This window comes from Rhinoraja longicauda, chromosome 26 (assembly GCF_053455715.1).
Source record: "Rhinoraja longicauda isolate Sanriku21f chromosome 26, sRhiLon1.1, whole genome shotgun sequence".
Taxonomy (NCBI): domain Eukaryota; kingdom Metazoa; phylum Chordata; class Chondrichthyes; order Rajiformes; family Arhynchobatidae; genus Rhinoraja; species Rhinoraja longicauda.
The window spans coordinates 31,706,087-31,732,556 of NC_135978.1; the positions used below are offsets into that span (position 1 = coordinate 31,706,087).

General features: G+C 45.7%; 1 protein-coding gene across 5 annotated transcripts in view; it reads right to left on the minus strand.

Moving 5' to 3' along the window:
- Positions 1-25,814, minus strand: part of LOC144606530 (vascular endothelial zinc finger 1-like) — a 66,446-nt gene extending 40,632 nt beyond the window's left edge. For all 5 annotated transcript variants that reach the window (XM_078422775.1, XM_078422773.1, XM_078422772.1 and 2 more), the window contains exon 1: positions 25,660-25,814. In XM_078422775.1, coding sequence (XP_078278901.1) covers positions 25,660-25,692 — 33 coding nt within the window. In that variant the 5' untranslated portion in view covers positions 25,693-25,814. The remainder of the gene's footprint in view (positions 1-25,659) is intronic.
- Between the last annotated feature and the right edge of the window lie 656 nt (positions 25,815-26,470).

A 26,470-nucleotide genomic window follows, 5' to 3' on the forward strand; every position in this document is an offset into this window, starting at 1 on the left:
CTCCTAAACCTGTGGTAACTGCTTCTGTCTGGAGAATTGGTAGTTCTTAAAACTTAAAATCACCTCTTAATCTTCTTAATTTCAGGTCACACTACTGTGTCCAAATAACACATAAATCTATGCTATAATCCGTACAACTGTGCTTCCCCCACACCCTGCCAACAGTAATCCTTCAACATAGCTGTACAAGTCCATGTGCGTAGGTCTCCACCACCTCTAACTTGAAGGCGACACAGTGGCGCAGCGGTAGAGCTGCTGCCTCACGGCGTCAAACACGCAAGTTCAATCGTGGGCTTTCTCCGGGTGTTCCAATTTCCTCCCACACTCCAAAGACGTACAGGTTTGTAGGTTAATTGGCTTCTGTATATTGTGTACAGGTGATCGCTAGTCGGTGTGGACTCGGTGGGCCAAAAGGCTGTATTCTAAAACTCCCATTTTACATTTTTCACCATTTAAAGTCTATTTTAGGTACGATGTAAAAGACCCCATATTAATTTGAACTGAAACCCATCTGTTAGCATTGCTCAGTTATATATTAATTTTTCAATAATGTAATATTTCCAGCCACACTGCTTTCAATGTGGCATATCGGTATGGCACTGAAAGAGCTGGATATGTGGCTTTCTGTTAGAGGATCCAGTATAAAGACGGTAATGAGTTGCAGCTTCAACACTGATCCTGGCAGGCAACCACTGTCCACATCCTGCCAGTTTGAGCAACGGCCCATTAATCCTAGTTTCCCTGCTGCTCAGCCAATTTCCTAAGCAGGTCAACAATATGGCTTTAATATCATGCGTTTAACTTTAGCGAGTGTCCTCCTGCATGCGACGCTGCCAAATAGATCCATGGCCTTTCCATCAGTGCACCAATATTACTTCTTTAAAATAAAAGTACGGAGAGATCCACCACCAATTGTACGGCTTCTTGGTTCCAGAGCCTTTCTGGATTATCCGTTTTGCCGGACCACTGGAGGTCACAGCCTCCGAGAGGAGTCCAATTGGAACGGAACGGTCCACCTAGACAGCACAGGAGCCGAGACACCGGCCCGCACAGTCAGCCCTGGAAGTCGGCTATGGGAACGGATCTGACGGCTCCGGCCGGGCCGGAGTTCTGGAGCCCCGGCCACAGGGGGCAGATTCAACCCGCTGATCGGTCGTGGAAGTCCTGATGAGGTCGCGATCAGCCACCTCGCCTGGACTTGGCGCCACATTTTCGGGGGAATTTCTGGAGGTGATTTCAACTGCACTCTCGTAATTTTGTCCGATTAAAGTAGGTGCAGCATCGCCAGTTGCCGGAAAACCAGCGGTGGACCTGTATTCAGCATCTCCTGCTCCTTTCTGATAGACTAAACATTTAACGTGATCAGGTGGTTACATGCTGAAGCAGTTTCCCCACCATAAATATTATAGATAAATTGACGGTGTGGCGGATCAGGCCACTCCTCGGGTCAGCCCCCTCGTTACGTGACGGACAGGTGAAAGGAGTTAAAAGCCAGACCAAGGGAAGGCGTGGATATTCCCTTGGAGAACTACGCTGTGGGCACCAGCTCACAGCCTAATAAAGCAATCTAACAAAACACTGCCTGGCGTCTTGCCTTTTCTCTGGCCTCCGCCAGGCCACTACATTGGTGACCTCGACGGACATCACAAGTAGTGATGTCGAACAATGGACAACCCGGTCCTGCCGCCCTCGCGCAACCCGGTCCTGCCGCCCTCGGCCCTGCCGACCTCGAGGCCGTCTCCCTCAAACTCCCGACCCTGTGGACCGAAGAGCCTGAGGTCTGGTTTCAGCAGGCAGAGGCACAGTTTGCTGTGCGAGGGGTAACCGTCGACTTGACGAAGTACTATTACGTCGTCGGCGCCCTGGACCAGGCGACAGCAAGGCGAGTAAAGCCCTACCTTAATGAACCCCCCGCGGATGACAAATATAAGGGCCTGAAAGAACTCCTTATCAGGAGGTTCGGCCTCAGCGACGCCGAGAGGGCAACTCGTGTTTTGTACCTCCGGTTCTTGGGGGGGGTCCTGTGGCGGATCAGGCCACTCCTCGGGTCAGCCCCCTCGTTACGTGACGGACAGGTGAAAGGAGTTAAAAGCCAGACCAAGGGAAGGCGTGGATATTCCCTTGGAGAACTACGCTGTGGGCACCAGCTCACAGCCTAATAAAGCAATCTAACAAAACACTGCCTGGCGTCTTGCCTTTTCTCTGGCCTCCGCCAGGCCACTACAACGGCATCTTATAGATAAATCAGTCTCCCACTTAGTAAGTCCCGCCCCCCTGACATCAGTCTGAAGAAGGGTCTCGACCCGAAATGTCACCCATTCCTTCTCTCCCGAGATGCTGCCTGACCTGCTGAGTTACTCCAGCATTTTGTGAATAAATACCTCCCACTTAGTAATCGCAGAGATGCGGCTGACCCGCTGAGTCACTCCAACATTTTGTTTCCTTCTTCAGCATAAATTCTAGCTGACCTTTAATCAATTTCTCTAAATGCACTATTTATCAATCTCATGGATTGGTTTCCACAACTGGGTCAACTTTGGAAAATTATTGGAGCATCTTTAATATTCATGCCTCACTAAAATCTTGGAATGATTTGGTGCTGAAGATGGCACACATTTCTGACACTGTTTTCATGTTCACATCTCAATTTTAGAGTCATAGAGTGATACAGTGTAGAATCAGGCCTTTCCGCACAACTTGCCCACACCAGTCAACATGTCCCAGCTACACTAGTCTCAGCTGCCCGCGTTTGGTCTACATCCCTCAAACCTGTTCTATCCATGTACCTGGCTGTTTCTTAAATGTTGGAATAGTCCCTGCCTCAACTACCTCCTCTGGCAGCTTGTTCCATACACCCACCACCCTTTGTGTGAAAAAGATTCCTATTAAATCTTTTCTCCTTCACCTTAAGCCTATGTCCTTTGGTCCACGATTCACCTACTCTGAACAAGAAACTCTGTGTATCTACCCGGTCTATTCCTCATGATTTTATACACCTCAATAAGATCACCCCCTCATCCTCCTGCGCTCCAAGCAGTAGAGTCCCAGCCCACTCAACCTCTCCCTATAGCTCAGACCTTCTGGCCCTGGCATCATCCTGGTAAATCTTCTCTGTACCCTTTCCAGCTTGACAACATCCTTCCTATAACATGGTGCTCAGAACTGAACACAGTACTCTAAATGCGGCCTCACCGACATCTTATACAACTGCAACATGACCTCCCAACTTCTAACTTTGTTAACGTTAATCTTGCTGAGTCCCTGTCAGATAGATATCTTGTTATTTCAGAGGCTGCATTGAACATGCTGTGTTAGTCATTACTGCTATATAAATGTTCATCAACTGCTAGGCTGATTACTAAATCTGAATCATTTTTAAATCCAGTGCTCTTTTAGTGACGGTACAGCATACATCTAAAAAGTTAAACGTCATTATCACTTTTTCCGGTCCACATGACACGCCTGTTTATTAATCGTGCGTACAGGCACCTTCCTGTCCGTATAAATAAAAAGCACTACTTACAGTGCCCTCCATAATGTTTGGGACAAAGACCCATCATTTATTTATTTGCCTCTGTACTCCACAATTTGAGATTTGTAATAGAAAATAATCACATGTGGTTAAAGTGCACATTGTCAGATTTTAATAAAGGCCATTTTTATACATTTTGGTTTCACCATGTAGAAATTACAGCAGTGTTTATACATAGTCCCCCTATTTCAGAGCACCCTGTATTGCAGCCATCTTTAGCTTATGCTTGTTTTGGGGGCTAGTCCCCTTCAGTTTTCTCTTCAGCATATAAAAGACATGCTCAATTGGGTTCAGATCGAGTGATTGACTTGGCCACTCCAGAATTGCCCATTTTTTAGCTTTGAAAAACTCCTTTGTTGCTTTAGCAGTATGTTTGGGATCATTGTCTTGCTGTAGAATGAACCACCAGCCAATGAGTTTTGAGGCATTTGTTTGAACTTGAGCAGATAGGATGTGTCAATACACTTCAGAATTCATTATGCTACTACCATCAGCAGTTGTATCAACAATGAAGATAAGTGAGTCAGTACCTTCAGCAGCCATACATGCCCAGGCCATAACACCCCCACCTTCATGTTTCACAGATGAGGTGGTATGCTTTGGATCTTGGGCAGTTCCTTCTCTCCTCCATACTTTGCTCTTGCCATCACTCTGAAATAAGTTAATTTTCGTCTCATCTGTCCACAAGACCTTTTTCCAGAACTGTGGTTGCTCTTTTAAGTACTTCTTGGCAAACTGTAACCTGGCCATCCTATTTTTGCGGCTAACCAGTGGTTTGCATCTTGCAGTGTAGCCTCTGTATTTCTGTTCATGAAGTCTTCTGTGGTCATTGACAAATCCACACCTGACTCCTGAAGAGTGTTTCTGATCTGTCATTCAGGTGTTTGGGGATTTTTCTTTATTATAGAGACAATTCTTCTGTCATCAGCTGTGGAGGTCTTCCTTGGCCTGCCAGTCCCTTTGCGATTTGTAAGCTCGCCTGAGGTTTGGCTGATGTCTCTAACAGTTTTATTCTTGTTTCCCAGTCTCATAATGGCTTCTTTGACTTTCATTGGCACAACTTTGGTCCTCATGTTGATAAACAGCAATAAAAGTTTCCAAAGGTGATGGAAAGACTGGAGGAAAGATTTGATACTGAGAGCTCTCTTATACCTGCATTAAGGAGGCAATTAAATACACCTGAGCAATTACAAACAACTGTGAAGCCATGTGTCCCAAACATTATGGTGCCCTGAAATGGGGGACTATGTATAAACACAGCTGTAATTTCTACATGGTGAAACCAAAATGTATAAAAATGGCCTTTATTAAAATCTGACAACGTGCACTTTAACCACGTGATTTGTTTCTATTACAAATCTCAAATTGTGGAGTACAGAGGCAAATAAATAAATGATGGGTCTTTGTCCCAAACATTATGGAGGGCACTGTAAATCTAATTTAGCTTGTGCTTCGTCAGTTCTGGGGAAACTCTCCTGAACAGGAAGAAATTAAACTGATATTGAGTATCAAGCAGTAAGGCATCTCCAGTACAGGTCTTTAGTATGAACCGTGACCATGCTACACTATAGAAATGTGAAAACACACACCTCCAGAATCAGGGACAGTTTCTTCCCAGCTGTTATCATGCAAATTAACTGTCTATTCACCAACTACAGGAGGTCTGAAGAAGGGTCTCAACCCAAAAAATCACCAATTCCTCTCCAGAGATGCTACCTGTCCCGCTGAGTTACTCCAGCATTTTGTGTCTATCTACCATCTACCTAATTGGAGACCCTCGATTATCTTTAATCAGACTTTACTGGACTTTATCTTGCACTAAACGTTATTCGTGTTATTCCCTTTATCATGTATCTTTACACTGCGGATGGCTCGATTGTAATCATGTATTGTCGTTCAGCTGACTGGTTAACACGCACCAAAAGCTTTTCACTGTAAGTTGGTTCACGTGACAATTAACTAATCTAAATAAGACATTATGATCAGCATGATGTCACTACTGCAATATCTTCTGATCATGCCTTCACCCCAATTCAAAGTTGATCCTCTGGCCTGATGATCACGGATTTTTTTTATTTGGTGAGGGTGGGAGATAGTGAATTCTACATCTTCTGGTTATTACTGATGCCCCAGACGTTGGACACTGTTTTAGAATACCAGGTACTATGGCAACCTCTGCCATGGGAGTAGATGCCACAATATTCCACTACAATCCCACGACAATAGATGCCACGATATTCCACTGCTCTCTGGAGATTTGGTCAGCACAAGGACTGTGCAATAGTTGTACTTGCCAATACTGACACCAACAGATGGATATTTAACAGGTGGGAAGAAAACAAGTGTTGGATCCTTCATCAGACAGCAGACTGTGGCAGCTGGCTCCTTCAGGATACTCTTAACGATGGTACTACCAGGTCCTGAGTCCCCTAGAAAGGGTACTTTTGCTTCCCTTGGTATCCAGCAAGTAAAGGTATGTTACTTGTCCTCCAACAAGGAGGAAAATGATTTGTCACTTAAGAATTGAGGGACTGGAGAGAATCAGAGTGCGAGAAGGGAAGTGTTTCCTCGAAGTTAGACACAACATGCTGGAGTAACTCAGCGGGTCAGGCAGCATCTCTGGGGAGAAGGAATGGGTGATTTTTTGTTCAAGATGGCCGCGCCGTTGTGTTTGGCTGCCCGCCACTGTATGTTTCTTTTTTTTTTTCCTGGTCAGATGTGCAGCACTTTGGTCAACGTGGGTTGTTTTTAAATGTGCTATACAAATAAATTGACTTGACTTGACATTTCGGGTCGAGACTGAGGAGACTGGGGTCTGAAGAAGGGTCTCGACCCGAAACGTCACCCATTCCTTCTCTCCCGAGATGCTGCCTGACCTGCTGAGTTACTCCAGCATTTTGTGAATAAACCCATTCCTTCTCTCCAGAGATGCTGCCTGTCCCTCTGAGTTACTCCAGCATTTTGTGTCTATCTTTGGTTTAAAGCAGCATCTGCAGTTCCTTCCTACACAAGAGTTTCCTCGAGTTTGTTTACCACAAATTTTCACTTCCACCCCATTGCGGACATTGGACCTTCTCTATGGGCTGGTGTGCTATAATGCCGAGAGACTATTTGTGTGCTAGTGACAGAAGCAGATCTGCAATCACACACTACAATCCCGCCACTTTTAAATCTCCACTCCACAGCAACATTTCTCCTCTAAATGTTATTCCCTTATCATAAATCTGTACACTGTGAATGGCTCAATTGTAATCACTTATTGTCTTTCCGCTGACTGGTTAGCACGCAAACGTTTTTCACTGTGCCTTGACACGTGTCATAAACTGAACTAAAATATACTCTGCACTCTGTACCTTCCCCTTTGTTCTAATTATTGTACTCAAGTTTGATCATTGTATTTATGCAGTTTTAATTTTTGCTATACAGCGTGGAAACTAGCCCTTCAGCGCCCAAAGCTTTTCACTGTTCATGTAGGAACAATAAACCCAAACCCAAAGGATCACGTAACAATGCTGAGGTTGCCTGGATCACTCCCACTTTGTGGCATCACTGCATGGGGATTTTCCTGCAGTAAATGGTGATAAATTGCTGTGTCCACCCTGGCTTGCAGCCTTCGATGCAAACACTGAGAGTTGATGGCATTGCAGCCTGATAAACACTCTGCTCAACAATCATGAACCGGAAGACTTAGGTTTACGGTGAGGGGGGGAAAGATTTTATAGGAATCAGAGGGGGAACTTTTTCACACAAAGGGTGGTGGGTGTATGGAACGGCCTGCCGGAGGACGTAGTTGAGGCAGGTACAATCGCAATATTTAAGAAACAATTAGACAGGTACATGTATAGGACAGGTTTAGAGAGATATGGACCAAAACGCAGGCAGGTGAAACTAGTGTGAAAAGGACATGTTGGTTGGTGTGGGTAAGTTGGGCCGAAGGGCCTATTTCCATGCTGTATGACTAACATAAGATGAGCTAATGAAGGAGGAGAAAAGACACACAGACTCAAGGGACTGCAAATGCTGGAATCTTGCGTAGAACACAAAGTGCTTGAGTCACTCAGCGAGCCAGACTGCATATCTGGAGGACATGGATAGGTGACTTTTCGGATTGGGACCAGGCTGGGTCTTCTGGGTCTGAAGAAGATCCCCACCCGAAACATGGACAAAATGCAGGACAAAAGACCTCACGGTTGGTAGTGAAGAAGCATGATGTCATGTACTGACTTGCCTTACCCACAATGTCTAATTCAACAGTCATCGTTTGAGTTGGTACAATAACCTTCAATTTTAATCTTTCTTCGAACTTTGTGAGAATTTGTGGATTAGCTGTGCTCAAAACAAAAATGAACTTGGGCTGTGAGCATTAACTTGACATTAGGTTTTCCATAGATAATGTGGGCAGAATTCTTCCTGTGCCAAATTGTTCTACGTCATACAGAATGGAAACAGGCCTTTTGCCCCAACCTGCACATACTGACCAAGATGCCCCATCTATACCAGTCCCAACCAGTTAACATTTTCTTCAATAATTAAAAGGGGGTCTTAAGTGAATTTATATGGATATTCATTTTCTGGAGATGCAACCAATCTGGAAAATTTACAAACACCGTTCTATAGACAATACATGAATTTATTTTAAACATTAAAAAAATTGCTTGGTCGTGGTGCTACAATTCCCTTCAGTGCACAAGCAAGATGAGGAGACAGTAACAGTAGCCAGGCTTTTTAATCTTACTGTGTAGGAAGGAACTGCAGATGCTGATATACACAGAGGATAAACACAAAAAGCTGGAGTAACTCAGCAGTTCAGGCACCTTGCTTTCCCTCTCTCTCCGTCCCTCCCCACCCTAGTTCTCCGACGAGTTTCACTGTCCTCCTGATTAATGTTACTGTTTGTATGCCTCGTTGTCACCTTCCTCTCAGCCAACAATGAACCGGTTTGAACATTTCCTTCATCATCGTCTGCTTTGATCTGTCCTTTTCAGACCTTACATGCTCTTTGTACACTTCCATATCTCTAGTTTCCCTCCCCCTGACTCTCAGTCTGAAGAAGGGTCTCGACCCGAAACGCCACCCACTCCTTCTCTCCAGAGATGCTGCCTGTCCCCCTGAGTTACTCCAGCATTTTGTGTCTATCTTCTATTTTTTTATCTTACTACCTTCTGCTAGGACAATGTATATATAATCCATCTAGAGTGGTTTAACCTGGCAGAAATTCACCACCTGGGCTGATACACAGGATATACGGGAGAGAAATTATTTCTATGAAATGCAATTGGCTGGTATCCCCCGCAACAGTTACTATGTTGAGACGAGAGGGCAACACGAACTGCAGGCAGAAAAGATCAGTAAGATTACTGACTACATCACCACACTCGATTGTGCCAAGTGTCATCTGAACCACACAAACAACTGGAGCTTTAATGTGTAGGGAGTAACTGCATATGCTGCCTTAAACCGAAGACGGGCACAAAAAAATGGAGTAACTCAGCCGGTCAGGCAGCATCTCTAGAGAAAAGGAATATAGAGTGAAGATAGGAATGGATGTGGGGAGGATGTTCCACTAGTGGGAGAGTCCAGGACCAGAGGTCACAGCCTCAGAATTAAAGCACGTTCCTTTAGGAAGGAGATGAGGAGGAATTTCTTTAGTCAGAGGGTGGTGAATCTGTGGAATTCATTGCATAGAAGGCTGTGGAAGCCGTCAATGGATATTTTTAAGGCAGAGATAGATAGATTCTTGATTAGTACAGGTGTCGGGCGTTATGGGGCGAAGGCAGGAGAATGGGGTAAGGAGGGAGAGATAGATTAGCCATGCTCGAATGGCTGAGTAGACTTAATGGGCCGAATGGTCTAGTTCTGTTACTATCACTTATGAATAGGTGACGTTTCGGGTCGCTCAGACGATCATTTTAAAACAGGCTCTTCTTAAGAATTACAACATGATCAGAACACAGGCCGCAATGATATTTAAAGAAAAAACACAAGTATGTTTGTGCAGGTGCAAGCTTTCTATCCCCAAGAGTACACAAGTGTCACTCGCTGGTGCCAGAACACTCGAGCTGGAAGATCAATGCCCTGCACCTGGAAAGCAACCTCTATGCACCACTTATGTAATCAAGTAATAGATGAGCTCTGAGAACAATGACCCAGTATTCATAGAATAGGTTTAAGGAGAGGGGAATGATTGAATAGGAACCTGAGGGGAAACATCTTACACTCAGAGAGTCGTGGGTATACAGAATAAGCTGCCGGAGGGGGTAAGTACTTGAGGCAGGTACTTTCTTTCTTGTTTATTATATTTTCTATTACCTTTTTTTCTCATTTATTATATTGTTTACAGACTACTATTACTATGTATGTTCGGCTCTCGACCCGAAACGTCACCCATTCCTTCTCCCCAGAGATGCTGCCTGTCCCGCTGAGTTACTCCAGAATTTTGTGTCTATCTTTGGTGTGAGCCAGCATCTGCTGTTTCTTTCCACACACCATGTTTACATTTTCTGTTGCGCTGTTGCAAGTAAGAATTTCATTGTTTCTGTCTGGGACATATGACAAACAAAACACCTTGACTACTATAATTGGATTTATACAGAAAGGTTTAGAGGGATATGAGGCAAACATGGGCAGGAGAGACTGGTGTCGATGGGTCATCTTGGTTAGTATGGGTTTCCATGCTGTATGACTCTGTGACATAGAACAGTACCGAACAGGATGAACCCTTAAGCCCACACGATCTGTGCCAAACTTGACATCAAGACCAATACAAGACGTACAGGTTTGTAAGCTAATTGGCTTAGTAAAATTGTAAATTGTCCCGAGTGTGTGTAGGATGGTGTTAGTGTGCAGGGATCACTGGTTAGCGCAGTCTCGGTGGGACGAAGGGCCTGTTACCACGTAACTAATTCACAACCCTCCATTCCGTGCACCTACACGTGCCTATTGAAAAGTCTGAGATGCCACCATCGTATCTACCTCCACCACGCTCCAGGCACTCACCATGTACGTATGCAGACCTTGTATGCTGGGGCTGTTTGAATGCAGGGAGAGATAGGGATATTGTGCCAGTTTCATCCATGGGCATCCTTGCGTTAAAGCAGCATGTAACACAGCAAGTTGGATCAGCACGCTCTTAATACCATCAAGTGAACTGAAATTCTGACCCCCTATTGGCTTGAAAATCTTTCTGCAATGCAGATCTGCGTTTGCAGAATGAGACCGACATTTGATTGTATTGCAGACTGCTCATCTGGCCAGAGGAAACAAAAACCTCACTTACATCTCCCCATGAATGCAAAACGTATAACGTCTGTACAGACAGCACCCGTAGTCAGGATCGAACCCAGGTCTCCGGCGCTGTGAGGCCTGTCCCTAACGCAACGCATGTGGGGGCCGGGGTCTCGGCCTGTGAATTCCCCCTGGTTGACACTCCCACTCTCCTCCTCCTCCTCCTCCTCCTCCTCCTCCTCCCTCCCCCCCCCCCTCAAACCAGGTAAATCGGCAATAACCCCTCCCCCCTGGATGTTATAATGAAAGTTACACTGTAGGTACGGTTGAAAATATTCAAAATGAACATTCCTGCCGTTGCTTTCACAAGTTGAGCTGCGGATTTTGGAGCAGCACGGAAGGTTGGAGACTGGCTACGACTGAACCATCTACTACTACAGGAAATGTGAAGAAGGGTGAACACAAGTTTCAACAAATTGGGGAGAAAAGAAAGCCTTTTTCTTTTGGATTCTTTCTGTACTCATTACAGTGGTAACTACGATTGACCCTCCTTCAAAGTAACCTTGGGCTCTGCTGAAAAGCTGAGCAAATAAAGTAAATATAAGGGAGCAAACAGCACTGAGAACTCTCCAGCTTCACTGCTACCTCCCTCAAAAGGCCATGCTTTGAAATACAAACTTCACTGCCAGCAATCTGCTTCAAGTAACGCAAGTTTGGACGTTATAAGAACATAACTTTATCTTGCACTAAACGTTACTCCCTTCATCATCTACCTGTACACTGTGGACGGCTCGATTGTAAACATGAACTTTATACGGTTATGAACTTTTTCTCGTCTTCCATCACAGTGAGGAAAGCGGAGGAGTCACTGTGGTGGATGTTTACGTTAAAATGTATTTTGTGTGTTTTGTTGTTTTTTATTGGTTTGACTGTATGGCAAATCTAATTCCTCGTATGTTGCAAAATATACTTGGCTAATAAAGTATGATTATGATGTATAGTTTTTCTGCTGACTGGTTAGCACGCAACAAAAGATTTTCACTGCATGCATGACAATAAACTAAACTAAAATTTGTTTCCAGTCTCTCAATTTCTCCCATTCCATGTCCTACCTGCCTGTTCATAGAAAATAGGTGCAGGAGGAGGCCATTCGGCCCTTCGAGCCAGCACTGCCATTCATTGTGATCATGGCTGATCATCCACAATCAGTAACCCGTGCCTGCCTTCTCACCGTATCCCTTGATTCCACTAGTCCCTAGAGCTCTATCTAACTCTCTTTTAAATTCATCCAATAAATTGGCCTCCACTGCCCTCTGTGACAGAGAATTCCACAAATTCACAACTCTCTGGGTGAAAAAGTTCTTCTCACCTCAGTTTTAAATGGCCTCCCCTTTATTCTTAGACTGTGGCCCCTGGTTCTGGACTCCCCCAACATTGGGAACATGTTTGCCTGTGACTTTCTCCTCCATGAAGAGATGTTTGTGCAGATCTCATTCATTGCTGTTCCCTGCTTCATCCTTGGCCTCCTCTACCCCTTAAAATCATTCACTTTTACCATAATTTTGGCCACCCCTCCTTAATATTTTCTTCACCTCAGTGTCCATTTATATCTGATTGTGCCTCAGGTGTAAGCTAGCATGTTAAAAGCAGAGAAAACCACAACATTTGCGAGTGAACTCAGTCCCTGATATTGTGTGAAATAGCATACATAAATTTCAACGGCTCCATTTCAGCACAACTATAAAGTCATGGAGTCGTACAGCATGGAAACAAACCCATTGGCCTAACCTGCCCACACTGATCAACATGCCCCATCTACACTAGTCCCACCTGACTGTATTTGGCCCATATCCCTCCAAACCTGTCCTATCCATGTTCTAAATGTTTCATAAACGTTACAATAATACTCTGGCAGTTAATTTTATATACCCACCACCCTATGTCCCTTTGTGTAAAAAGATTACCCCTCCGGTTCATATTAAAGCTCCCCCCCCCCCCCCCTCACCGTTAACCTATGTCCTCTGGTTGTTGGTTCCCCTACTCTGGGCAAGAGATTTTGAGCTTTTACCCGATCTATTCCTCTCATGATTTTGAACACTTCTATAAGATCATCCTCCTGCGCTCCAAGGAATAAATTCCAAGTCTGCTCAACCGCTCCCTATAGCTAAGGCCCTTGAGTCCTGGCAACATCCTCGTAAATCTTATTGCACCCTTTCCAGCTTGTCCACATCTTTCCTATAAACGGAATATAATACTTTAAAAGTGGCCTCGCCAACGTCTTACATAACTGCAACATGACCTCCCAATGACTATACTCAATACTCTGACCGATTAAGGCCAAAGTGTCGAAAGCTTTTTTGACCAGAATCAGAATAACCTTTATTATCATCCAAAAAAACAAGTCTTTTGGACGAAATTCCGTTACCCACAGTCCACCACTACCTGTGACGCCACTTTGGCACTTTGTGCCTTATGACCACCACTACCTGTGACGCCACTTTCAAGGAATGCAGTAAAAATAAAGAAAATTGCAAATGATGATGATCGAGGAAATATTTTATGACTGGAATTGATTTTTTTAAAACAGATGCTCAACATCTCAGAGTGAGCTGTAGCCAAAGGAAAACAACCAGCAATGTTATTTTTTTCATTTTATTCATTGCAGTTCTGTAACAAAGGCATGGATCATGCAATATTTGTGGAGGTTATAATACAGCATAGATTTAAACAATGGGACTGATGCTTAAAGATAACAACTTAACTGTTACTAAGATGCACTTTTCACAAATCGTTGGTTATTTTTCCTCTTATTAGACATACAATACCCCAGATGTCATCAGGCAACTGAACCATTCTCTCACCAGCTCTTGTATGGTCTCGACTTCCCATCAACATGCGCAGTTTGAGAAAGGGTTCCAACCTGAAACGTCACCCATGCTTTTTCTACAGAGATGTTGCCTGACCCGCTGAGTTACTCCAGCACTTTGTGTCTATCTTTGGTATAAAACAGCACCTGCAGTTCTTTGTTTCTCCCCTCAACCTCAATGGACACCTTTGAACTATCTTCAATCATAACTTACCTTGCATTAAACGTTGTACCCTTTACCCGAGCTCTGTGGGCGGCTTGAATGTAATCATGTAAAGTCTGTTCCTTGACTGGATAGCAGGCAACAAAAAGCTTTTCACTGTACCTTGGTATACATGATAATTATTGGGACACAGCTACCAGCCTTGGAGGGCATCTACAATGCACGACGCCTCAGGAAAGCCACCAGCATTCATAAATACTCCTCGCATCCCTGCAATAGTCTGTTCGAACTTCTACCATCTGGCAGACGCTACAAGGCCTTCTACACCCGCACATCCAGACTCAGGAACAGCTTCATCCCCAGGGCCATAGCTGCTCTGAACCGGTCCTGCTGAGCCAGATCGTCACGTCACACATCAACCCGGCACAGACCTATTTGCACTTTATTCTGTTTTAACTGTTTCTAATTTTGTTTCTCTGGGTTGTCTAAATTTCTGTTGATTAGCTAATTAATTTATTGCATCGTATGGAAGTCGCATTAACAATCTTGTTGTACCCCTGTACAATGAAAATAAAGATATATTGTATTGTATTGTAATAAACTAAACTACATTGATATATCTTGTAAACTGAGCTCACTGGATGCACCCAAGATCTTTCCAGTCGGCAGATCGTTGGGCGCATCGGCAGAGCTGCTGCCCAACAGCGCCAGAGACCCGGGTTGCATCCTGACTACAGGCGCTGTCTGTATGGAGATTGTACATTCACCGCGTGGGTTTTCTCAGGGTGCTCCGTTTTCCGCCCACACTCCAAAGAGGTACATGTTGGTTAAATAATATATATAAGAAAATAACTGTAGATGCTGGTACAAATCGATTTATTCACAAAATGCTGGAGTAACTCAGCAGGTCAGGCAGCATCTCGGGAGAGAAGGAATGGGTGACGTTTCGGGTCGAGACCCTTCTTCAGACTGTGGTTAATTGGTTTCAGTTAAAAAATTGTAAACTGCCCTAGTGCATAGGAGAGTGCTAGTGTATGGGGTGATTGCTGGTTGGCGGGGACTTGGTGGGCTGAAGACCCTGTTTCCACACTGTATCTCTAAAGTCTAAAATCTTACTACAGGTACTCCTCACCTTCCGATGGGATTCCATTCCGAGAAACCCATCGGAAACCAAAAATATTGTAAGTCGAGAATGCATTGAAATGTGCGATCAAGTGTCCAGAAGCGAGCGGCAGCTCCATACGGGCCACTGCCATTTGCACCATCGCAAAGTCGAACTATCACAAGTCAAACCATCGTAACCTGGAGAGTACCTGTATCACAATAAACACATCGTGACCCAATGAACCTTCATGTAGACACAAAATTCTGGAGTAACTCAGCAGGAGTAAGGCAGCATCTCTGGAGAAAAGGAATAGGTGATGTTTTGGGTCAAAACCCCTCTTCAGACTGAGTTTCTCCAGAGATGCTGCCTGACCCACTGAGTTACACCAACATTTTGAGTCTATCGATGGTGTAAACCAGCATCTGCAGTTCCTTCCTACACATACTAACCAATCAGATAGATAAGACACAAAATGCTGATGTAACTCAGCGGGACAGGCAGCATCTCTGTAGAGAAGGAAAGGGTGACGTTTTAGGTCGAGACCCATCTTCAGGCTGAGTCAGAGGAGAGGCATTCTAGAGATATGGAAGGGGTTATTCTAGAACTGGCTTGTGTATTTTCAACTTTAGTAATTTTCTACTGCGTAGAGGTAACTGCAATCTGCCCAATCCGTTATGTTTGCTGCTATTTTTCCAGCATATTTTGCTACATTGCTTCTCTGGGGACTGGCACATCTTTCCATAGAAGCAAGACCTGCGCGAATCCAAAACACCACCTGTAGGAGTAGAGACACCACAGAAGACCGTGGTGATTCAGCTCATTGCTGCTAAAGTGGTCTCCACGTCAAGTATGCCAACATAAAGCTACACTTCAAAGTAACTTAATATATTTTTGACACGTTGAGTCCTACTAAAAATACAGTTTAAGGGCACGACTCATTTTAATATTTAGGTACCAACATTCCACCACCGCCACATTATGGGATGATCAGTTGCTGATAAATAAAAGTTTATGTTATAGTGAATTTATTTAATCATATCTGATGGACATGGAAGAATGTTTAATGGTTACTGAAATGTTTGTGTATCGCTACCTTTGAAGCTGGAAAGAGTGCAGAGAATAACCAGAGGACGTAGGTTTAAGGTGAGAGGGGAAAGATATAATACATAGGAACCCGAGGGGCAACATTTTGACTCAGAGGGTGGAAGGTATATGGAACATGTTGCCAGAGGAGGTAGTTGGGGCAGGTACTACAAGATTATTTAAAAGACACCAGGGTGAGGGACATGGATAGGAAAGGTTTAAAGGGAAGCCGGCCAAATGCAAGCACATGGGACTAGCTTAGAAGGGGCATCTTGGTTGGCATTGATGAGTTGGGTCGAAGGGCCTATTTCCGAGCTATATGACTCCATGACCGTCTACATGCTGGTAGATACTGCAACACATTCAAACCACCCACGTGCACGCATTAGGTTAGAATCTATCTATATCTATATTCTATACATATTACTAAAATTCTGTCGGTGTGTATGTGAGTAGTTTGCACAGCCAAAACGGTACACTACAGCACCACAATTTTTTGCACCACGTTACTCACCATTATCCTGGCCATAATGTCTAACAAATCTAATTCAAATTGAAGCTACATTTTTAAAGCTAGACATTTTAAAGTTTAAAAAATCACTTTCTAACCCATTTCCTGAAAGTCCTCAGCGTATGACGTCACAATGGGCCACGTTCCACTTCATTTGCTTCTCACTCGCCAAAACAAGATGGTCGCCAGCAGCACCGCTGCCCACCCGCGCTCAGTAATTCCCTCGCACCTCTCGCCCGGCCCCGGCGGAGACTCGCATGTCGGCAGTCAGCATTGAACGCACGGGCACTGGTAAGTGCCTTTCGCAACCAACGGCTCCACGGAGGGGAGTGGGCGTGGCAGACGAGTGGGTGGAGGGGAGGGTGGGGGTAGTTGGGAAGAGAGAGTGGGGTGGGGGAGAGTGGGGTGGGGGAAGGGGGTCGGGAGAGTGGTGGTGGTGGGAGGGGCGATATGGGGGGGAGGGGGGAGTGGTGGGGGTGAGGATAAGAGTGGGGGTGGGGGACATGGGGAGGAGGGGAGAGTGGGGGTGGGGAGGAGGGGAGAGTAGAGATGGGGGAGGAGGGAATCAGGGGAGGTGGGGAATAGGGGTAGGGAGGGGGAATGGGGGTGGAGGCAGGGCTGGGGGAGTGGGGGTGAGGGCAGCGGATGGACAAGTGGGGCTGGGGTATGGGGGATGAACTGGGTCGGTGGGGGGAGATGGGGGGGATAAGGGGGATTGAGTGGGGGGGGATTGAGGGTGCTACACCAATACAGTTGGGTCCAGGGCTCACTCAGTAACACCCTCTCCCCTTCCCTGTTCCCCCTCTACAAGGAATGGGCCCAACGGGTCCACTTGGTCTAGTATATTACTAAAACTCTGTTTGTTTGTTTGATCATGCCTGTTTGATGATGCCTTATTTTTGTGCCCCCGTCACACAACAGCGCGACAATTTTAGGACCACCTTTCTCACATTTGTCCTGGGGTTACCTTAATACAAGTTTCATTCAAATTGGTCTTATATTTTTAAAGTTGTAGACATTTTAAAGTTAAAAAATTGCCTTTTAAATTGACGCTGGCCGTGTTCAGAGTTCGACGTCATAATGGGACATGCCCAAGTGACGGCCAATGAGGGAGGGGGAGGCCCACGATGACCGCTGGGGGCTGGACCCGCCAGAGTGACGGCCAATGAGGGGGTGGGGGGGAGCTGCTGAGCCCTCGCGCCGGGAGGACCTTTCTTTAAAAAGAACCGCCATTTTCATTTAGATTTATTTCATTAAAGAAAACTTTTAATTTAAACACAAAACGCTTTAGACAATAGGTGCAGGAGTAGGCCATTCAGCCCTTCGAGCCAGCACCGCCATTCAATGCGATCATGGCTGATCACTCTCAATCAGTACCCCGTTCCTGCCTTCTCCCCATACCCCCTCACTCCGCTATCCTTAAGAGCTCTATCCAGCTCTCTCTTGAAAGCATCCAACGAACTGGCCTCCACTGCCTTCTGAGGCAGAGAATTCCACACCTTCACCACTCTCTGGCTGAAAAAGTTCTTCCTCATCTCCGTTCTAAATGGCCTACCCCTTATTCTTAAACTGTGGCCCCTTGTTCTGGACTCCCCCAACATTGGGAACATGTTTCCTGCCTCTAATGTGTCCAATCCCCTAATTATCTTATATGTTTCAATAAGATCCCCCCTCATCCTTCTAAATTCCAGTGTATACAAGACTAATTGCTCCAGCCTTTCAACATACGACAGTCCCGCCATTCCGGGAATTAACCTAGTGAACCTTCGCTGCACGCCCTCAATAGCAAGAATATCCTTCCTCAAATTTGGAGACCAAAACTGCACACAGTACTCCAGGTGCGGTCTCACCAGGGCCCGGTACAACTGTAGAAGGACCTCTTTGCTCCTATACTCAACTCCTCTTGTTATGAAGGCCAACATTCCATTGGCTTTCTTCACTGCCTGTTGTACCTGCATGCTTCCTTTCAGTGACTGATGCACTAGGACACCCAGATCTCGTTGAACCTCGTTGAACTTTATTTTAAAGATAAGTGTTTACTTCATTAAAAAAAAACATTTTCATTTTGATTTTAAAGACAAGACGCTTTATTTTAAAGAGAGATTTATTGCATTCTTTAAAAATAAATGTCTTTCCATCCCGCTTGACGATCGATTGGTCCGGGTCCCACGTAGGGGGAGCGCCGCTGCCGCTCTTCCCTCTCAAATAAACGGCTGTCTCATTCGAGCTGCCACTGCTGCTGAGCCTGAGCCGTCGAGCCTGCGGCCAATGGGGGGGTGTGTTGATGTGCCGACGAGCTGCCGCTAACTTAAATAAATGCGCTCCTACCCCTCCCGGAGGACTGGCGCCCGTCCCAGCATGCCCCGCACCTGACCTTCCTCCCGTGGTTCAGGGCGGCAGAGGGTCCCAAGATGGCCATCGCTGCCAAGCTGCAGGGGAGGCTTTGGGTCCACGGCTCGCTCTGGCTGCAACGCTGGCGGTACGGGGCCGAGGTGAGTGGCTCCCTCTAACCTTCCCTGTCCCCCCTCGCCCACCCACAGCCCCAGGGAACACTCCCCGGCCGGCAACGCGTCCACGGATTGTCAGATGGTGGAGGGTTGCCAGGCACTCAGTGGAGGGTTCTACCCAACGGGGGTTGCCGCGCCAACAGGACCGTCCGCAGCAGAGATTTGCACCCAGTGGGTCCACTCCAGTCTAGTATCCAGTAAAGCACTGCAGTACTACGCCCCTTCCCGACTTTCTCCAAAGAGCAAACCCTACAGGGCACTAAACCACTAAATGCATAACAGGAGAAAGAATGCATGGCCATTAGCCAAAAGGAGTCCACAGACGTTGAATTTCCGCATCATTTGGTACCTTCCCCAATTTGATGTAATGGGGTGCTCCAAGATACACTTGCCTCAATGGATTCCTAACTTAGCAGGAGAAAGTCACTGCCAAACATAGGCACTTTAAAAAAAGCTTTTAGAGATACAGTGCGGAAACAGACCCTTCGGCCCACCGAGTCCACACTGACCAGCGATCCCCACACATTAACACTATTCTACACACACTAGCGACAATTTACAGTTATACCAAGCCAATTAATCTCCGAACCTGTACGTCTTTGGAGCGTGGGAAGAAACCGAAGATCACAGAGAAACCCCATGGTCATGGAAAGAACGTACAAACTCCGTACAGACAGCACCCGTAGTCAGGATTGAACCCGGGTCTCTGGTGCTGTAAGCACTGCACGACAGTAACTCTACCGCTGCGCCACCGTGCGCTGCCCTACACCTATGCAGGAAGAAACTACAGATGCTGGTTTAAACTGAAGATAGACAAAAGACTGGAGTAACGTCAGCAGATTAGGCAGCATCCCTGGAAAAAAGGATTAGGTGTCGTTTTGGGTCGAGACCATTTTGTTTACAAGCAAATAAAAACTTTCATTGCATCCACAAAATTCCAGCATTTTCACAACATTCAAACTAAACCCTGCCTCCAAAGATAAAGTCCGAAACGGCGACAAAATTACTAACAAATTACACCAGCCAACCAACTTGGCACCAAATCACTACCTGGTAAATCCCCACACCTGCACGTCAACAATCCTTGCCTACTAAGGCAGTGCAGAAAGTCTGAAAACCTGGCTGTTAGACAAGACTCATAGATAACTGCGTAGAGAGAGGCACACCAGAATTCACTTGGAGTGGTGGATATATGGGTATCGCTGTGTGTGGAGATTGTACATTCTCCATGAGACCACGTGGGTCTCCTCCGGGAGCTCAGGATTCCGCCCACATTCCAAAGACGTGCGAGTTTGCAAAACTGCCCCCAGTGTGCAGGGAGGGGGTGGAAGAGAAAGTGACAGAACATAGAACTCGGGGAGAATCAAGAGAAAGAAATCTTAACCAGGATTTCTGCCTCAATATTACACATGGAAGTACAAGAATAAAGAGCAAAACTACTGAAAATTGGCCTTTACCAACCCACAATTTTAACTGTTTCTCTTTCTACGGATCCTGCCTGCCTGCCTACTGAATACTTTCAGTATCGTCTGCTTTTATCTCACATTTCCAGGCTCTGCAGTATTTAACATAAAATGTTATAGGCGAGGACGTAGTCGGGGTCCACATTGTAAGAGTCATACAGCACGGCATAAGACCCTACGGCCCAACCCATCCATACAGAGCACGATGCCCCATCTATGCTAGAACCATTTGTCTGCATTTGCCCCATAACCTTTCCTATCCATGAAATTGTCCAAGTTTCTTTTAAATGCTGTTATAATACCTGCCTCAACTACCTCCTCAGGCAACTCGTTCTATCAACCCACCACCCTCTGAATGAAAATGTTGCCCCTCAGGTTTGTGTTAAATCTTGCTCCTCTTACCTTAAACCATATCTTTCGATTGGCAAGTAATTGCCAATGGTAAAATTGATGAGGAAACATTATCTTCATTTTTCCCTGAATTAAAAATTACGAAGCAGAGAAACAAAAACAATAAATGGATGCAGAGAGGATGTGTCATCTAGTGGGAGAGTCTAGGACCAGAGGCCATAGCCTCAGAATAAAAGGACGTGCTCCGCCATTCAAACATAGCTGGTCTATCTTTCCCTCTCAACCCCATTCTCCTGCCGTCTACCCATAACCCAACACCCACACTAATCAACAATCTGTCAATCTCCAACTTAAAAATATCCATTGACTTGGCCTCCACAGCTGTCTGTGGCAATGAATTCCACAGATTCACCTCCTCTGACTAAAGAATTTCCTCATCACCTTCCTAAAGGTACGTCCTTTTATTCTGAGTTTATAGCTTCTGGTCATAGACTTTCCCACTAGTGGAAACATCATTTTCACATTCACTCTATCCAGGCCTTTCACCGGTAAGTTTCAATGACATCCCCCCCTACATAAAAACATGTTACCTTAAGGCATTGATCAACTTCTCGAACATGCCTGTTAACCTCTTCAACTAAACATTTATGGAGAAATGGAATCAGGCCCCATGCTTCATTCAACACATTTGGTCTCATTCACCCAATGTCCTGATACTCAATAACAACAAATCCTACATGCTCCAAACTTTCAACCATTCTACACATTCACCAGTTCCGGGCTGCGGTGTATTCCTTTCCCCTGTTCCTTACCCTGGTATTCCAGCCTTCCTGGAGCATGGTCAGACAAATTTCCCACCGGCTTTTCCCCCCAGACAACCAACTCTTGCCCAGTCTCTCCTCCATCTCTTCTGGCATTCATCCACCACCACAAACTCAGCTTGCCATAGTCAATCAGCATGGAAACAGGCCCTTCAACCCAACCTGTCCATACCATCCAAGAAGCCCCATCTACACTTATTCCATTTGTCTGCATTTGACTTATGTCCCTCTAAATTGTTCCTATCCATGTACCAGTCCAAGTGTCTTTTAAATGTCATTATAGTACCTGCCTCAACTACCTCCTCTGGTAGCTCCTCCCATATACCCACTACCCTCTGAGAGAAAATGTTGCCCCTCAGGTTCATATTAAATCTTGCCCTTCTCACCTTAAACTATCTCCTCTGGTTTTTGATTCCACTACTTTGGGTAAAAGACTTTGTGCATTCACCCTATCTAATCCCTTCATGATTTTTGTCCTTTAACAACTAGCTTGCCTCCGATGTACCAATTCTCCCCCTCCCGTGTCTTTAAAGCACGATGGACTGCTAGAGACATAAATGTAACATATATTAAATATAAACTAAATTTACAATAAAATTTGCATTTCTTCCACAGGCAGCCTGGGTGCCAGTTGACGAGTTGCCCTTGCAAATACCAAGAGGTGCTGCTTTCCCGTCAGGACTACCAGGCCATCCCCCGCCGACCCGAAATTTGCAGAAACTGCTGAAAATGCGGGGGGGGGGGGGGGGGCAGACGTACACGCCATGGGCCTGTGGGGCCGAGATACTGGCTCGCAAAGTCGGCCGCGGAAGCAGACCTGCCGGCTCCGGAGTTCCAGAGCCCCGGCCACAGGAGGCAAATTCGACCCAACGGATGGGCCGTAGAAGTCCCGATGAGGTAGAGATCGGCCACCTCACCCGGCTTAGGGGCCACATTTTTGGAGGACATCCGGGGGGGGGGGGGGGAGTTCAAGTGCACTCTTATTTTGTCCAGATTAGAGGTGGTGTCGGACCATCAGTTGCCAGAAGAACGGTGGTGGACCTGCACCTGAACTTAATGCATCACACACATACAAGTTGTGGTCACAATTCAAAATACACGAAGAGCTGGAATGCATTACGCCCCTTCAACCAGTCTCATCATTTAATGACGCCATGGTTGAACCGTGACCTTGCTGCAATACAGAAGTGCGAAAACACACACCTCCAGATTCAGAAATAGTTTCTTCCCAGCTGTTATCAGGCAACTGTACCATCCTACCAACAACTAGAGAGCAGCTCTGAGCTACTATCTACCTCATGAAAGACCCTCGGACTAGCTCTGATCGGACTTTACCTTGCACTAAACATTATTCATGTTATATCCTTTATAACAGTATAACAGAGCTTTATTTCATGTATATGTAAACTGTGAATGGCTCTATTAGAGTCATAGAATGATAGTGTGGAAACAGGCCCTTCAGCCCAACTTGCCCACAACGGCAAACAATGTCCCAGCTACACTCGTCCCATTTGCCTGCGCTTGGTCCATATCCCTCCAAACCTTTCCTATCCATGAACCTGTCCAACTGTTTCTTAAAGGATGGGATAGTCCCAGCCTCAACTACCTCCTCTGGCAGCTTGTTCCATACACCCACAACCCTTTGTGTGAAAAAGTTACCCCTCGGATTCCTATTAAATCTTGTCCCCTTCACATTGAACCTATGTCCTCTGATTCTTAATTTCCCCTACTGTGGGCAAGAGACTGTGCATCTACCCAATCTATTCCTCTCATGATTTTGTACACTTCTATAAGATCACCCCTCATCCTCAAGCGCTACATGGAATAAAGGCCGAGCCTGCTCAACCTCTCCCTATAGCTCACACCGTCTAGTCCTGGCAACATCAGCGAGTTGGGCCAATGGGCCCAGTTGTGCACTGTTTTACTATGACAACTTTTCTCGCCCTGAACAGTGGCCTAGTCATTGCAATTCCTTCTCCAGCTAATTCAAGTGCAGACCTAAAAAAGAATTAAGCTGCATCTGAATCTCCTGAGTGACTTTGGAGATGCTGCCTGAGCCACTGAGTTACTCGGGCACTTTGTGTTCCAGCATCGGCAGTTCCTTGTGTCTACATTTTTCTGCTCCACTGTGAACTCTCCTCAAGGTAAGCCTACTTTGAAGAAGTTCCCCCCTCTCTCTGACAGGAGTTTTGTGAGAGCCACTCTCACTGCTCCCCCTGTAATTCCTACTGCAGTCCGAAGTATCCCGACCCGAAAAGTCACCTACCCATGTTCTCCAGAGATGCTGCCAGAACCACTGAGTTACTCCAGCACTGTATTCTATGCAAGATTCTAGCATCTACATTTCCTTGTCTAAATGTTACTGTCCCCATCACTTTATTGTCTCCGTCACTTTATGCCAAATTGCAATAATGTACATCAGCCAATGTCACAAAGAGTGCAAACACAAAAATGTGTTGGGATTGTTATGGCAACAGATTTATACAAACTCTGCACACACACTTGTGGACTTACACAAATGATGCACTCTCACTTACAGCCAGCTTTGTCACAAAGTAAAACTGAATACCAAACCATATGATACTGGGTGTCTTAGTTTTTAAAATCATATTTGTACACAATGAAAAATATCTGCATCAAATTACAAACTGAAAAGTTGGAAATATAAACCTCAGAGGACAAGCAGGCCAACATCAATAAAACATTTTTCTACTGTCAAGACTATCTCAACATTTTATTTTTGAAAAGCAGAAAAGGCCATACATTTTACAAACGAGCAATCTTTTCAGCAAGTATATTCACTGCAAAGATGACTTTTGCAAAAATGCCTGGATTAATCTGTTCTGTTTGGTTTTGCACCTTCGTCTAAGTGAGTGGTAGGTGGAAACAATTCAAAACATTGCTTGCCATCAACAGGTTTAAAATGCATTAGAACTGTGTTACCGTTATTTTAACACTTAGAAAAGCAGCAAACTAGAATATGAAAATACCTAATGATTTGCATAGCACTTAAAGCAAACTGAATAAAATTGCAGTTTAGTTGCACTTGCAAATGTAATTTTTGGTGTCTGGAATCAAAAGTTTCAAATATACATGAGGAAAAAAGATGGTTGTCAGAGAATGGGTACAGACTAGTATCCCACTTGACCAAAAGGGATCTGCAACTTATGAGATGAGAAAGAAGGAAAACAACTCCATAATGAAATAAAACAGTTATTGCTTCACAGACACTTGCTTTTACAAATTGCAATTGAATGCAAAATTAATTACCTTGACAGCACTTTAGAATAACCCAACGCATTGCAATTGTCAGACTGCAGTTTGGGGTAAACAAGTGTATTGTTAACAGTTGGAGAAAAGTTTAGGTTAAATAAATACATTGCAAGTGTTGAACTGAAGTTTGGGGTATACAAATACGTTGCAATTGGTGTACTTCAGTTTAGGATAAAGAAATGCATTGCAATCTTTTGGCTGCAGTTTGGAGTAAATGAGTACAGTGCAAGTGTTGGACAGTGAAAGGCAGATCAGGCTAAATAATTGTATTGCAGGTGTTGAACTGGAGCTTGAGGTAAACAAATGCATTGCGATCGCGTGGCGTAAATAAATGCACAAGTGTTAGACTGCAGTTTAGGTGAAATAAACGCATTGTAAGTGTTGGGGGAACCAAATGTATTGCGACCGTTTGGGGTAAACAAATCCTTGGTCTTTTGCAATCATTTAAAGTAAATAAATGCATTGCAAGTGTTGGACTGCAGTTTGGGGTAAACAAACCCACTGTAATTGTTGAGTAGGAACTGGAGATGGATGCATTATATTCCCGCGTGTTTTGTTGTTTGCGTGCTGGGAGTGGAAGCCTGTGTGTGTGTGTGTGTGAGTGAGTGTTGTGTTGTGGGGCCGGGGCTGGAGCTGGAGCTGGAGCCCGCCTGTCCAGGCCGCCGGCGCCGCCGCCGCCACCACCGCCACCGCCACCCCGGCCGGGTAAAGCCACGACAAACCTCCCTCCCTCCCCCCGCGCCGCCCACCCCGGCCTCACCTGAAAGATAAAGGCGCCCCAGGTCGCCTCCATTTCACCCGCGGGACACGGCGGCGGCGGAGGAGGAGGTGGTGGAGGGGGAGGAGAGGGAGAGGGAGAAGGAGCCACAACAAAGCTGCTCGGAGCGCGGCGTTGGGGCCAACATGGCCGCCGCCGCTTCCTGTCACCCTTCACCCCGCCCGCGCGCGCGGCCGCCCGCCCGCCCGCCAGTCAGTCAGTCAGGCCGTCAGTCACACAGCCGTGCAGCCCCACTTCACCCACCGCATCCACACCAATACTCCCTCCACAGCAGTGCAATAATAAACCATGCACGCCATCCAATGCAACTACTGCTCCACAGCAGTGCAATAATAAACCATGCATGCCATCCAATGCAACTACTGCTCCACAGCAGTGCAATAATAAACCATGCATGCCATCCAATGCAACTACTGCTCCACAGCAGTGCAATAATAAACCATGCATGCCATCCAATGCAACTACTGCCCCACAGCAGTGCAATAATAAACCATGCACGCCATCCAATGCAACTACTGCCCCACAGCAGTGCAATAATAAATTATGCATGCCATCCTATGCAACTACTGCTCCACAGCAGTGCAATAATAAACCATGCATGCCATCCAATGCAAAGTGCCGCGTGCAAAGGCAGCAGCTCAAATATTCCCAACCCCCACTTTCAAATAAATGTGCAGGAAAATATAAACTGCAGATGCTGGTTCAGATTGAAGGTAGACACACAAAGTGCTGGAGTAACTCAGCAGCGGGTCAGGCAGCATCTCAGGAGAGAGGGAATGGGTGACGTTTTGGA